We start from the raw sequence: 15212 nt of genomic DNA, 5'->3' as shown, positions 1-15212 counted from the left end.
AGTCAGTCTGTTCCTTTAATAGCTAAAAAAGTTAACCAAAAAAAGCTAAAAATGGAGGCAAATGATGGGATCAGCCTGGTCAAAAATAATGATTATTTCACAGACATAGCTAGAAAATAAGCAAAATATACAGTTCAACTCATGGATATCAAGTTTATTTGCTGCTAAGTGCCTCAAACAAAACTCTGGAATATCTTTCAGTTTTGATGCCAGTAGCTTTGCAAACTTTGGTAAATCCAGTGATTTGATCTTCCTAAAAAGCGCTTATTGTCTCAGCCTTGTAGACTCAACTTTGTGCCCTTAGTCCCAGAAGCTGCATAAAACCAGCCAATCAGATTAGAGCTTGCCAGACAGAGAAAGTGCTTTCCAGTTTTTTTTTGTGCTTATGCATCAGACAGTCGGTGAACGAAGTGGACTGTGGATTTGCAGTCTGAGTCCGAGACTACAAATGCTATTACATTAACCCATTTTGTTGCTGTTTTCTTGATGCACATACTGTATGAGAGATTAATGTTATACTGCATTTTGTTGTCTTCATTTGCAGTGCTTTTGAAGTCCTAATGAAATTCAGTCCCGTTCTGAAAAGGACAGCTGAACAGATGGACTGACATTTATCTTTCTCATTGACTTTTATCTTGTATTACAACAGTCATCATTTTGACGTCTTAAAGGGTGGCCGCCTCACCATTTGCACGCTGAATGTGCGGCGAGCAAGTCCTTGAAAAATAAGGTGTTTGTGATGCAAAGAGTCTGTTTTGGCTATAAAACACCTCCTGTCCCATCATTAACGGAGACAGCGGTTAAAACCGCCTGGAGAAATAGGCAATCCTTACGATGCGTCTGACCATGCATGAAAGATAGAAGGTTTAGCCGTTCAAGGATGCAGCCAAAGTTTTTCTTCATCAGTATTGTGCATTGTGCTTTTAAGTCCATCGTTAAGGGGATGCCGTAAAATAAATGAATTCATACACAGCTCATAGTCTTATTTTACTCTCAAAATGATCTATCAATGCACAGCAGATAGCACTCCACTTGTATCTTGGCAATTTACATTTCTGTGAATTGTATAGAAGCTGGGGGTTTCTCTCTTTGTGTATTTTAAAGGAAAAAATAATATGTTATTACAGAATGAAATGCAATTCCTTCCACCACGATGATGTTTTTTTTTTTTTTTTTTCTTGCAAGTGTGAAGAGAGGTCATCCAGTGTACACATCATCAGCTTTTATGTGGATGCAATGCAGGCACTCCATTGCCCTATACAGTACCTGAAGATTACACGTCATGCAATACTGTAATATAAAGACTGAGAGCTCCACATGGAAAGAACTCTCACAAATCGCATTAAGGTGTTCATCCAGTATTAACAGAGGGAGAAGAAATATTTTTAGGGTTTTAAAAAAAACTAAGAATATAATTACCAGTAGCAACATGATCTTTTTTTTTTTTTCAGAAGAAGCATTGTTTTAGCAAAACTGAGATTCTACACTAAAATTGCAATTTAGGCAATTTGCTAAGAATGAGAAACATTCTATTTACATCAAAAATGAAACATAATATGAATGATTAAAAATATCTGAAAGTAAGTATTTGTACCCATATACTAAAGTATCAATATAAAGATTTAGATTTTTTAAAGAAACAAGGAATTTTTCTGATTATTTAATTATGTAGTTATTTATTTAGTTATCTTAAACTGAAATCTAGGAAAGTCTATATGAAAAATAATGTAATATTCTACATAAATAGAATTATGATAATCTAACCAAAATGTAAAAATAATTGATTGAGATTATAATATGATTTTTTTTTTTTTTTTACAAAAATTATTATCTATAATCACATAAGTTGTAATTCTAAAGTTAGTGTAGTTCTGTACCAAGGAGACAACAGTGTCAGTGAAGAGCATGCTTGAGGTATGAGTTTTTTTTAATTGTCTCTCAGTTGTAATCAAGCTGTAATATAGTCAAATTATGCATAAAAATAATTGTAATTGTGTGTGTAGGAAGCATACAATTCTCGCTATGAATGTTGTTGGGCATTTCATAGCAAAAATATCCATTCATCTATAATTTTTTTACAACTGCTTGTCCACTTGTCCAATTAGCACAAAATAAAAAAAAATCAATGTAATTTCCCATAAAGATTAAATTGGGCTTTGAGGTGTGGTGGAAATAAAATGTATGGATGGGAGTTAATTAAAATGAAAGAATTTTCCTGTGGTATATATGTATGTATATATACTGTTGGACATATCTCCAAAGATAAACTAGCGTAAGTGTGTTTAACAGGATTTTAATTTTTGAAATTCCACAGGGCCAGAAGTAGAAATTAAAAAGAAACTCCTGGATATACAAACCAATACATCTCTGAATAAATAACTCTTTGTTCATAATCTTTAAAACTTAACTTCTTAGATAAATCTGGTTGTATAACCTTTTTCTGATTTATTAGTTTATTCCCAAAGTGTGCATTGTGCTTTCAGTGGAGATGATTGCTCTAGGTTGCATGCATGTGCACTTAACACGAGCGTCAGCTTAAAGCGGTAACACACATCGCCTGTGTTTTTGCTTCATACACACTCTGTCTCAACACTGGCCATGAACCTGCGAACAGTAATGATGTGAACTGTCTCTAGGTGCTGTGATTTCAACTCCAGGGCTCTCAATTTAGCAAAGGGCTTACCAGAGAGAAGCCTCTGTTGAGGTCATTACACCCCTTAATCACAAAGTCATTCTTACTGTAACGGAGTCACTGTAATGTTGATTTGAACAACAAAAGAGAAAACACGGATCCTTTTTCCTTCAGTTCGTCTCTACTGTCACAAAGGATCTTGGAAGGGAATAATAATTCTTTTGACAAATGTCCAGATGGTTTGTTTGTGACTTAGTTTGAGTCTTTTCCTTCTTAAAAAGCAAATGACCAGTGTCTGTCATGCAACCACTTGTATGTTGTCACATGTTATTTATTCATTATTCATTAATAAGCGAGCAGAAGTACACCAAACTATAATAAAATAATTGGTTGCTTTTAATATTTGAAACACAAATACTTTTTTAAGCAAAACATTTCACAAAAGGCAGTTTGCTTGGTTTTAAACTATAATAATGAATGAATAAATAATGAGAGAATGGTCAAAATTAAGATACAGAGAATTAGGACAATTTCGGTTGACATAACGGGATAGTTCTTTCACACACAAAAAATGGCATCGTTTATTCATTGTTCCAAACCTTTGTGCAGTTTTCTTCTGTGAAACACAAAATAATAGAATTTGAAGAACATTGGGCTCCATTGGATTACATTGGGTTACATCGGACTTTGACTTTAATTATATGGACAAAAACAAAATACTGAGAAATATCTTCTGTTTTGTTCCAAAACTGAAAATTCTGTCATCATTTACTCACTACTTCAAGCCTGTATGCTTTTATTTCTTCTGTAGACCCTAAAAAGGAGATTTTTCGTATCGTCATATCGTCAATTGGCCAGTGGTAACCAAAACGGTTTGGTCCTTCAGAATATCTTCTTTCGTGTTCTGCAGAAGAAAGAAAGTCGTACCGGTTCGGAACGACATGAGAGTAAATGATCACAATATTAATGGATAAACTATCCCGTCAGGCTAGAGTTTGTGTTTAATTCAACTCCATTTAAACGCATGTCAACGTGGAAGACTTGAAATGCAAGCACATGCAGAGAGTTTCACCTTTTGATGTGTGCCAAAGTCCAAGTGAACTCTGACCTATGAATCGCGTTCATGACCTTGAGGCTTGAAACCTTGCTTGACCTTTAGTTCAACATGTCCATAGTTAATGTGATGGACTACACCTGTGTTACTCTTCAAGGGCATTTGTGTGAACTTAAGGAGAATTGACTTCATACATCCAATAAAAAATGACCTTGAGACCAGCTGGTTAACAGGAATATCAAAAATGGCTTGGAAATATTAAGTTGGCTACTTTTGTTTGCAGATGCCACTTGACTTGAAATTTTGTATAATGCAATGACATTCACACCTTTTTAAGAGTCCAAATACTTCTGCTTTGCATTGGGCATGGATCCCTTTTGTATTTTTTATATTTTACTTTATCAGCAGATGGAAAATGTGAAGACAGAGGTGTTTCTGTATATCTCCCCCAGATCTAGACGTTTCCCCCCAGTTAGGTTTTAATTACCATCAGTTAAGTAACTCGCTGGAAAATATTGAGCATATATGAGATTAAAAATGGATTGACATTAAAGTCCTGCTTTTAACATTTCCCAAAAAGGGAGCTGGGGCAATTCAGAGAGTATGATATCTATTAATAATATGAAAACTATATTACATCGTCATGATTAAACGACTGTCTGCTAGGTGCAAATTTAATTTCATGTGTTAATTGAACTGAGCTTCATTCCGGTCCATTGAATTGAGTGATGCTTAGAAGCTTCTAATTTGGAGTATCAAAGATCAGCGATCATAATAAGATTTGAAACCGACTCCGTCAAAACCCCTCTGAACATAAAAACCGAACAAGACCTGATTGAACGTTACATTTTGATCAAGATGATCAACCTCAGCAGGGATTTGTTTTATTTTGTGGTGTGAAGGGCCCTTTTATTGCCCGCTGACCACAGAAGCGTTTTCACACCCCTCTCTCCAGTCTTTGCATGTTTTTGTTCTCTTTTCCCTTCTTTTGGGTCTTCATTATGTTAATAATATATAAATGTCCTGTTTTTCCTCTCCTTTTCTTTTCCTGTAGCAATTATTGAACCCACAACAACTAGTGCTGTCTCAAGTCCAGGTCAGTATATGTCACATGCTGTTCGCAGCTCAGTAAGGGATCCGAAATGCTGCACTAACCAAAAATTACCTCTTCCTCATTGCAATTTCTCCTTCTCTCGATTGGCCAGGATGCCTGCTGGCATTCAGCTTTGTGTGTCGTCACTTTCATTTTTTTTCTAGGGCTGTCAATCGGTTGTTGTTGTTTTTATCATATTAATTGCATTATGTTGATTAATTCATTACATATGAATGTTTGCTGAGAAAGCAGTTGTAGCCATGATTCAGCTTCTAAAAAAGTAATTTAGAACCTGAATATAAATTTGCATTTACATTAAACAATGCTACAATTTATTAGCATATAATGTTTTTGCGTATATTAATACATATTTATTAAACCAAGACTACCGTTCAAAAGTTTGGGGTCGGTAAGGTAATTTTTAAATGTTTTTGAAATAAGTCTCTTCTGCTCGCCAAGTCTGCATTGATTGATTATGAAATATTATTACAATTTAAAATAATAATTGTTTTCTATTTCAATATATTTTAAAATATTATTTATTTCTACTATGGTAATGCCAAATTTTTAGCATGTACTGTAGTTACTATAGTAATAACTATTAATTATGCATAATAACTGTACATGCAACTAACCCTAAACCAAACCCTAATAATAAGTACATGTAGTTCATTAGTATTACTCAGTACTTAAATGGATAATTACACTGTAACAAGGACACCTTAAAATAAATTGTAACCAACATTTCTTATTATTAAAGGGGTCATGACATGAGAAACCAAATTTGCCTTGATCTTTTGGTATATAAGAGGTCTTTGTACCATTAAAACGTCCTGCAAGTTTCGTAGCTTAAGACGTCCTCCCCATTATAAACGAATCATTTATTTAATCAAGCTCTAAATACAGCTCGTTCTGGATCCATGGTAAGAAGTGACGTCACGGTACGAAGTGACGTACCAGCGTTTGCATATAGACCGCCTCCAGCACAAGACAACTACGCTTAAAGCGCAAGACAACTACGCTCATTTCATATCGTTGTCGCGCCTCACAAGTGTTCAGTCGCCGGACAGCGAGTGGGTCTGTGTACAGGGAGATTACGACGCCGCAGATGTGCTGTTCCTGGCTGTGGACAAACAACATCTGTGAATACGCTGAAAGATCCAGTCGTCAGGGAAAAATGGATGCACTTTATTTTTTGCGGACGTCTCAGTCACGGCAGTGTTAGTTTAAGCGTTTGTTCTGTACATTTGAAGGATGAATGTTTTGAGCTTTGCCAGAAAACTGTTGCTCAAAGATAAGTCCGTGCCGACTATTCTGGGCTCAACATCGACGACGCAAACTGTAAGTAATGTATTTAAAACTTTAAACTACTTTTTAAATACGCTGAAAGATCCTGTCGTCAGGGAAAAATGGATGCACTTTATGTTTTGCGGACGTCTCAGTCACGGCAGTGTTAGTTAAAGCGTTTGTTCTATACATTTGAAGGATGACTGTTTTGAGGAAAAAATCCCAATATGATGCTGGCTTTGCCAGAAAACTGTTGCTCAAAGATAAGTCCGTGCCGAATATTCTGGGCTCAACAACGACGACGCAAACTTACTTTTTATCACTGGCTAATATAAACACATTTGTATAAGAGAATCTTGAAAATATGTCGCCTTTCTAGTAGGCCTACATGTGATAGAAAATTAAAAATGTTGCCTTTATCAATGCTGCATCTTCAAAGATGGCCTGTCTGTGCATGCATTTTTGTCCGTGGTACACCCTATCATTTCATTGGAATTAGTTAAATAATGTTAAACTGTTAGCAAATTAAGCTATAGGAAAATTATGTAACAATAATCCGTTTTCAAGTGTCTCGGGTTAATTTTTTTTTATTAATTCAAAATAGTTTCACTTTCCATGTGGACACGGGCTGATCCAGTCTTCGTTGTTGTGGTGATCGTTCATTTTCCTCTGATTCCGGCTCAAACATAATAAGGTTTTATCATTGCAAGAGCCATCGCTTCGCATGCATCACCCGCTACTAAACAGTTGCGCCGAATCCGCACAGGTTCTGGCTGGGGGCGTTAATAATTGATGCATAGGCACTGACGTTAGCCAATCATATCAGTGGGCGTTAACACTGAACTCTTAAAGGGGAAACACCCCCAAAACAGACTATTTGACTCAGAGGATGAGAAACAGGGTGGGAAAAGGTCATAAATCACTACATTTTAAAAGTTTTTTGTAAAAAAAACTATAGTAATACTATATTTGCACCTAAGGGAACATAATAATAAAATTAAAAAAACCATGTCATGACCCCTTTAACAGTGTTGAATACCATTGCCCTGATTAATGAAAATGAAACCATGATTTATTTTAAATACAGTTTATTTAGATACACTAGCAATATTTCATATTATAAATGTGTTTACTGTCACTTTTGATCATTTGAATGCATCCTTGCCAAATTAAAATATTATTTTCATGCAAAAAAACAAATTATTATAGACCCCAAACTTTTGAGCAGTAGTGTAATTGTATTTCTAGTATGTATTATTATAGGGGCTTTCGCACCGGATAGTTCTAGGAACTGGCCACCAGGATGGTTCCCAGATAACTAATGGTTCCCATAGGAACATTTTCCTGGTTGCATTCGCACCGCCAATAGGAACTCTGAAGTGACGTAAGCCGTGCTTATTGTTGTGATTTTTATTTTGATGGCGTGGCGGACCTTTATTTTGATGCCGCTGAGAACGCCAGAGCCTGGGCAAACAAACAGTGCTCACATTCTCCGTGTTTATTAGTTTGCGGTCTGTCTAACACGATATTAGATCGAACTGTTACACATAGACCGTAATGAAAAGTTATAAGCGTATGCCGTGCGGTTGATGTACAGTGTTGCTAGCTGAGCAGAAATACGTAATCATGCTTCACTTGTTCCCCTCAAAGTTGCGTTGGATTTTCTCCTCAGCGTAAAGGTTAAGAGGTCCATCTATCACAGTTTTCGATGTTCGTAGAGTTAGTTTCTGGAGTAAATATATAGTCTATATTCTGTGTATTTAAACAGTTTTTTTTTTAAATGGCGGGTGCCGGTGTTTTGCGTGCGTTCGGCCAATCAGCGTACACTAAGACCCTGCTTGGAAGTAGGAGCTAAACTCATAGACAGTATATAAGATGGACACAGCGACCCAATAGGTTCCATCTATCCATCTTCTTCCGCTTATCCGGGGCCGGGTCGCGAGGGCAGCAGTCTAAGCAGAGATACCCAGACTTCCCTCTCCCTGGCCACTTCCTCAAGCTCTTCCGGGGGGACACCGAGGCGTTCCCAGGCCAGCCGGGAGACATAGTCTCTCCAGCGTGTCCTAGGTCTTCCCCGGGGTCTCCTCCCGGTGGGACGCGCCCGGAACACCTTCCCGGGAAGGCGTCCAGGAGGCATCTGGAACAGATGCCCAAGCCACCTCAGCTGACCCCTCTCGATGTGGAGTAGCAGAGGCTCCTACTACTCTGAGCTCCTCCCGAGTGACCGAGCTTCTCACCCTATCTCTAAGGGATCGCCCAGCCACCCTGCGGAGAAAGCTCATTTCAGCCGCCTGTATCCGGGATCTTGTCCTTTTGGTCATGACCCAAAGCTCATGACCATAGGTGAGAGTAGGAACGTAGATTGACCGGTAAATCGAGAGCTTCGCCTTGCGGCTCAGCTCTTTCTTCACCACGACAGAGGTTTCAATGGAGAAAAGTGAAGCCAATTAGAAGCACTCACTTCCTGATGGCTGGGCGAACTGTGCAGGCTCAAACTGAGCTTGACGACGTAGATGTGTAGTGAGCAACCTGTCTGACAGTTGTAAGTCTTCTAGTAGCTGTGCCGAGAGAAATCTGAATCATTCCCTTCCGAATCTCGCATAGACGGAGTGCGTGAGTATTACCTGTCCATGAGCTAGCAGCAGGAGCAACTTTATCACTCTCTATGGGCTTCTCCCTTGACTTTATGCCTCCATGTCCCCCCAGTTGTCTGCGAGCTTCTCCGCCTGTCTATACGGTAATTTCGTGACTGTGCGACAGAGAGTCGAGTGGTTATGACGCAATCGTTAGCCTATTTTTACAAAAACTGCTTCTACGGGGCCATAACGCAAGATACAAGGTAATGGAGCCTTATATACATTGTCGTGTTTCTTTAGAAATAAATAATGGACAAATGGAGTCTTTAAACGCCTCAGATGTAAAGTTATTCGCTGTCAAAGTGAGTCAATGGAATTCTAACAGCAGGTGATGGTCTGTTACAATGGCAGCCCCCAAGGGAAACTTCAGTTTCCGGCTGATGGATTACCCCCTTGGCTAAACTAGTTCCTCCAAAAGGAGTTCCTAGAACTAAAATCGTTCCTAGTTCCTGCGGTGCGGACACGCCAAAAACCGCAAACTTCCGCCAATAGTTCTAGGAACTATGAAAAGGTTCCTCCGGTGCGAGCCCTTATTAACATTGTTGGCTGTTTAAATTGTTGACCCTATCAGTCAAAATCTTGGTTCACTCTGAATGCTCTTACTTTCAGCTCACTCATTGGTTCGCAGACTTCGCACATTACGAGTTGGTGAGCAGTTTACCCGGATCATGTCCAAAACAGATGGTTCTCGGTTCCATGAGTTGTAGACTCGAGAACCACCTGGACTGATTCAGTTTGTGAACCAGTTTAAATTAATCTTATAGCAAATTAGACATTACTAAAAAAGTAAAAAAAAAACACGTGTTAGGGCCCGTTCTTTTTTTTGTTTTTTTTTTTTGTTATTTTCTTTATGCGTTAATCACTTTAAATTAAAAACTGTTAAATTGACAGCCCTAAATTTTCACTTTCTTTCTTTGTGTTTCTTGAACTTGTGGCATTGCACAGTACAGCACTGACACCCCTCTGAGCGAGCACTGTGGCGTTATGGTGGGCACTGTCATGTCTAGCGCTGGGGCGAGTGGCTTTCCTAAACGCTGACTGCTTCTCTCTGGCTTCCTCATTCTCTGCTTTAGCGCGGCTGCATGAAGGGCGGGATATTGATAATACGCCTCCTCGACATCCCTCTTTTATTTGTTGTCTGCCATTTTCTCTTCTCCTGAGCAGCAACTGATTCCGCCGTCTCTGAACGTCTCTCACTATCTATAGCGTCGCTGTGTTTTCACTGTTGTGCTCCTTACTGAAATCACAGACCATGATATTCTCTGTCTGGGGAAATTCGGAGTGTTTGTGTGGGGTGTGTGTGTGGGGGGGGGGGGGGGTGTATATAAGGTGTAGTTCACCCAAAAATTAAAATTCTGTCATTATTAACGCTCCTTCATGTTGTTTCAAACACATGACATTCTTATAACACAAAAGGAAAAAATTCAAAGAATTGCACTGACCGTTGTTGGATATAAATAATCGGATATGCTAATTTTCACATTTCGATTACCTTTGCCATTATCTAATGTTCACTTTGTTTTCTTTAAAATCACTAATGTATTTACACTATGGACACCTTTTACTGAAATTAAATCATTCCAATTGATGAATCCGAACATAGTGTTTACGTGTGACAAACGTCATTCTGCCATTTCGACATCATTGCATATGCTCAGAACATTCCCGATTCGGTTTTCAATCTGATCAAGTGTTTACATGTACTATCGAATGGATTAGAAAAGGTTTAAACCACCATATACAATCCAAATTAAATATAAATCCGATTGACGTGGTTACATATTACAGTACTTTTTTTATTCTGACTGTGCAACTAGTCTGATTACAGTCGGATTATTAGGGTCCATGTCAGGGCTGGCGCCACAAGTGGGCAAAAGGTGGCGTTGCCCCCTCAGTTTCAATTTGTACCTCCACTCCCAAAACAAGATAAACTTTAACCGTTTGACGTGAACAATCACACCAAAGCGATTAGAACTTTCAGTGCATCACATGATCAACTGCTCAATTCAAATGTGTTTTGGCTGCCGCTGATCCACAAATAAACTAGGTAACTATAGTTTACTCCCTTCTTCTCTTAGTTCACTGGCCACCATAGCCGCGGGGACATATTTTATCATGGGGGGTGCTTAGGGTGGGACTTGATGTTGCAGTGCAATGCTGTGTTGGAGGATTTAAACAAAATCCTAATATTAAACAGCCCTTAAAAACACTTACAGATGTACATACAAATGAATGAGGACAGAGTTGTGTGAGAATGCACAGAACTCATGATTAAATAAGCAAAATGTTAAAAACACTGCATATTTCACTACACTTGATAACCTTTCACTAGTGGGAATGTGTCGGTTGGTGTTTTTATATATTAACTCAATATTACAGGTTTTATACTTTTTGATGTTGTGTTAGCTTATGCCTTCGTCTTGTTGTATTGTGTTAGTTTAGCAAAATCATCTGCTGGAGTCTATTGCAGGTATGAGTCTAACTATGGTTTCTGACGCACAGTCAACTTGCTCTTGAGTGTTTACGGACCGGTGTTTTGAGCATTCCAATATGCCGGCCGGCTGGCTCATGTGTATCGGCCGATAGAAACAGCCACTAATGAGCCATCTATGTACAGTATTTCAAAATGTTCAGAACAATCAGTAGATTCTTCACAATTTCTCCTTTTGTGTTCCACAGAATAAATAAAGTCCTTGGGGTTTAGACCAATATGAATGTGAATAAATGATAACAAAGTTTTTTTTTTTGGTTGAACTATTCTTTTAAGACATGTCTTTTGAAAGCCAGTGTGAAAATGTAATCTCTAAAATGGGATGCATTACTTCCCCTTATGCTTTCTCTTTAACACATAAACTGACATACACGGACACAATGCACACACTAACAGCGTGTGTGATGTGTTGTATTGCATGGCTGCTCTTAGTAACCACAATGAGTATCATTCAACGTTACAGATCTTAATGCATTTTCATACTCCATTCAGATATGCCACTGTATTAGTAGGTATACCATTTGTATGGAATGGATATAATTAGCCATGGGGTCCTCTCACTGCCAGAGTTTAGACCTTTGCCAGTGTGTAGCCCTTAACTTTCATTTGATGCAACGCTTGCAGAACAAATGACAATTTCATGGTCCACTGCAGTAGCGGCAGTATCAATCGCTGAGATAAACTGTCTCGACGTCCCACTGTTCTTGTTTTGTTCCCAGTTCCAAATTGTATTTCTAGTTAATTTTGTGATGTCCTAGTTGAGCGACTTGGCCGAGAGAGGATAGTTTGAATTCCTCACAACAGGTGCACTACTTATTTGACAAAGACTATAAATGAATTGATAAATGCTAATTATGTTTTGACATCTCTTCACAGGAGGGTTGGATTATGGGTATTCAGAAAGAAGCAATACATACGGTATGCAAATGCAATGATATATAGAAATGTATATGAGTATGCACAAGGGAAGACCGAGGCAATTGGTTTTCGAGACGAGGGTATTTTCTTGTAAATGTCAGGTGTTACATGACTTTTGTATGTTGTAATTTGTATTAATTGCAACATTTATTGATCCTTTTGTTTTTCATAATTGTTTTATTGATTCATTTTTCTTTAAAAAGCCTATAATGGCAGGTTCTATTGTGACAACTTATTGCCTCTGCTGTAGAGGCATGTTGTCACAAAACAATGTTTTTTTTTTTTTTTATCCTGCCCAATAATGCTGGGATCTGATTTGTTTAATAGCTTTTTTTGTAAGAATTTAAGATATGTGTCTGCAAAAAAAATTTGGACCCACCTTTCCGTAAAAAGTGTGACTATAGCCCCAGTCTTCCCTGTGTATGTATAACATTAAAACATTGCTCAATAGCTATTAAATCCATTCTTTACTTTGTATGTGTGAGATATTTCATACTTGCCAGAATGGAAACAGGAGGGGATGTTAGATCTTTGCCGACCAGATGCTTGTCAATACCTATTCATAGTTCCCTTGCATGATTTTGAAACATTTTGGCCTTTCTTTACACATTTACAACTGCGCTAAAAATGGCTATAATTGACTGTGAAAATCAATCCCTACTTCACACGCAGTATGCGCTTTTCTCCAAACACACTGCCAACACTTTTGTGTTTCTCTGCATGTTGGCTGAAATAGCTGCTACATTCAGACATGCTTTTGATTCCACTGAAAGTCAACCTGTCTCTTATCGGTAACCATTCTGACAAATAGTTCAGACAGCTTCCACACAAAGTGAGATTTATGAAGCATTTGTGCTATTGGGATTTATTCGTTGAAATAGAGTGTGCTTCGTTTTTATATATATATATATATATATATATATATTGAGAGCTCAGGCCACAACACTGAAGTTATGATTTATGTTCCCCTTGATGTTTTGTCACATAGATTGTACTGAAGTTGTTCTTTAGAAGAAAGTGCAACCTTAAATGATTTGACTTTTTTTTTCTATACATTGAGGCACCCTATAGGTATATACAGTATCATAACCTGATTCCTGGTTGGTACATTAAGCACTTTTATGATGTGACTTTTACAAAAAAAAGAAATTCAAGTAAATATCCAAAGTAAAATATTTAAAACAAAAATCCTTTCACAGAGAGCTTTTTGAGGATCTCAATTTGACACTGTCCACATTCAATTGTCTTCTCATGATCCCATTCTTCATACCTCCAAATTAGCTTAGTTACAGGGCTTTTTATAGCATAATCATGTTTAAGAGCATAACTATAGCTCTAATATCCAGCCCAACTGTGTCTCATTCACCATATCAACAAATGAGGTTATTAGTTGGATGTCATTAGTTTGACATTGCTTTTTTTTTCTTCCTCTGAGAGACTCACATTCCTAATTTTTTGTGTCTACAAAACAAAGCAATTACCGCTGTCAGCAGATCAAGATACACGTTTTTTTTGTCTTTCCAGCATCACGAATGAAACTTTCACATTTTATCTCCAATGTGAACTAATCTGGCAAACGTGATGGAATAGTGTTGTCAGTGTTTTTCTTGTGAACTGTTACAACGCTGCGTTCCGAATCCTTGCAGTGGATTCCAAGCATATGGGAGAACATATGCCAAGCATGCATGGTGCATGAATACTGATTATTATCGCAAACACAGGGCCTTTTTGACCAAAATTAGCATCAGCCTGAGAGAGAGAGTTATTGCCCATGGACATGCGCTTGCTTAGAATGGAAATGGTTATAATTATGTTGTTTACCTCAAATATGTTCTGCAATGAAATTATGAAGATATATTTTTATAATCTGTATTTAGGTTTTATTTTTAGTTGTACATGTCTGCATTTGTATGTCAGGGCTGGGTTTTCTAAATAAAAACCCTGTGCCATTTCATTTCTGGTTCATATTGCATTTTTATTGCATTATGCAAATGCTGATGTGCTGTTAGGCCTTGTCAAAAAGTTTAGCGTGTTCTAGTGTCCTCAAAATGTATTTTAACCTGCTTAACCAGCTAATCATCCAGTCAGCTTGTTTATGGCAGGGATGTTGTTCTTTTTTTTTCTTTTTTTTTTTGTACAAAAATACAAAATGGTTTAGTTGAAGTGGCAAAAGCGTAAAAGGATTACTACACTACCATTCAAAAGTTTGGGGCTGTCTTTTATGCTCACCAATAAGTATTTTATGCTCACCAAGGCTGCATTTATTTAATAAAATAATAGTACTGTAATACTGTAATAAAATACAGTAAAAACAGTAATATTGTGAAATATCGTTACAATTTAAAATAACTGTTTTTCTATTTTAATATATTTTAAAAAATTATTGTGATTGCAAAGCTGAATATTCAGGAGACATTACTCACCTGATTGTTCAGAATTAATTGAAATATTTATTTGGTGCCCATGAAAAACATAATTTCATTATCAATATTGAAAACAGTTGTGCTATGTAATATTCTTGTGGAAACCCTATAATTATTTTTCAGGATCTTTTTGATGAATATAAAGTATATTACTAGTGTATTATTATAGTGTATAATTTCATGCATCTAGGCCTCTTGAGCTCAAATTAATCTACTTTTTTTATTTTTTTATTTACTTACTTTAATACTCTTAAACTTTCTAAAGACTCTTTAACTTAAAAAGTGCCTCTTAAGCACTAAAACCCAAGTCATTTATCCTCCCATTTTATCTATGCCGTGCAGAAATGCTCTATTTTTGTGGAGAGGTCCCACACATGTGGAATCTCCTCTTGTAGTGTTTTATAGTGCCAGACTTGACTAGAACCCTTTAAATGAGACTTTCACTTACAGCCATTAAAACATTTTGACATAATCATGCGTATGATGTATTTCTGTGGAATACAAAATGAATTATCAAACAAAAAATATGTGGCTTCTTTTCATAAAACTTTTGATGACCAGTGGCTGTCAATCTCCTAATGGACAAAAGAATACTATGATTGTCAGTATATAACATTTTACATTCTGTTCTGTTCCTTATACAATGCTATTATATGGCTCTAAAGGATTTGGAATGCA

The 15212-nt window shown here is 37.2% G+C and overlaps 1 protein-coding gene across 2 annotated transcripts in view; it reads left to right on the top strand.

Annotated features, from left to right (window-relative positions):
• Nucleotides 1–15212, top strand: part of negr1 (neuronal growth regulator 1) — a 119796-nt gene that overhangs the window by 72261 nt on the left and 32323 nt on the right. The window contains exons 7-8 of one of the 2 annotated variants that reach the window (XM_079628468.1): nt 4741–4782; nt 12070–12111. The exons of the other annotated variant lie outside the window; for it this stretch is intronic. Of the exons in view, the coding sequence (XP_079484594.1) occupies nt 4741–4782; nt 12070–12111 (84 nt within the window). The remainder of the gene's footprint in view (nt 1–4740; nt 4783–12069; nt 12112–15212) is intronic. 2 annotated transcript variants of the gene reach the window in all.

This window comes from Phoxinus phoxinus (assembly GCF_949152265.1).
Source record: "Phoxinus phoxinus genome assembly, chromosome: 11".
Lineage (NCBI taxonomy): Eukaryota > Metazoa > Chordata > Actinopteri > Cypriniformes > Leuciscidae > Phoxinus > Phoxinus phoxinus.
The sequence above is the reverse complement of the archived record's forward strand: the minus strand, read 5'-3'. Positions and strand labels throughout refer to the sequence as shown.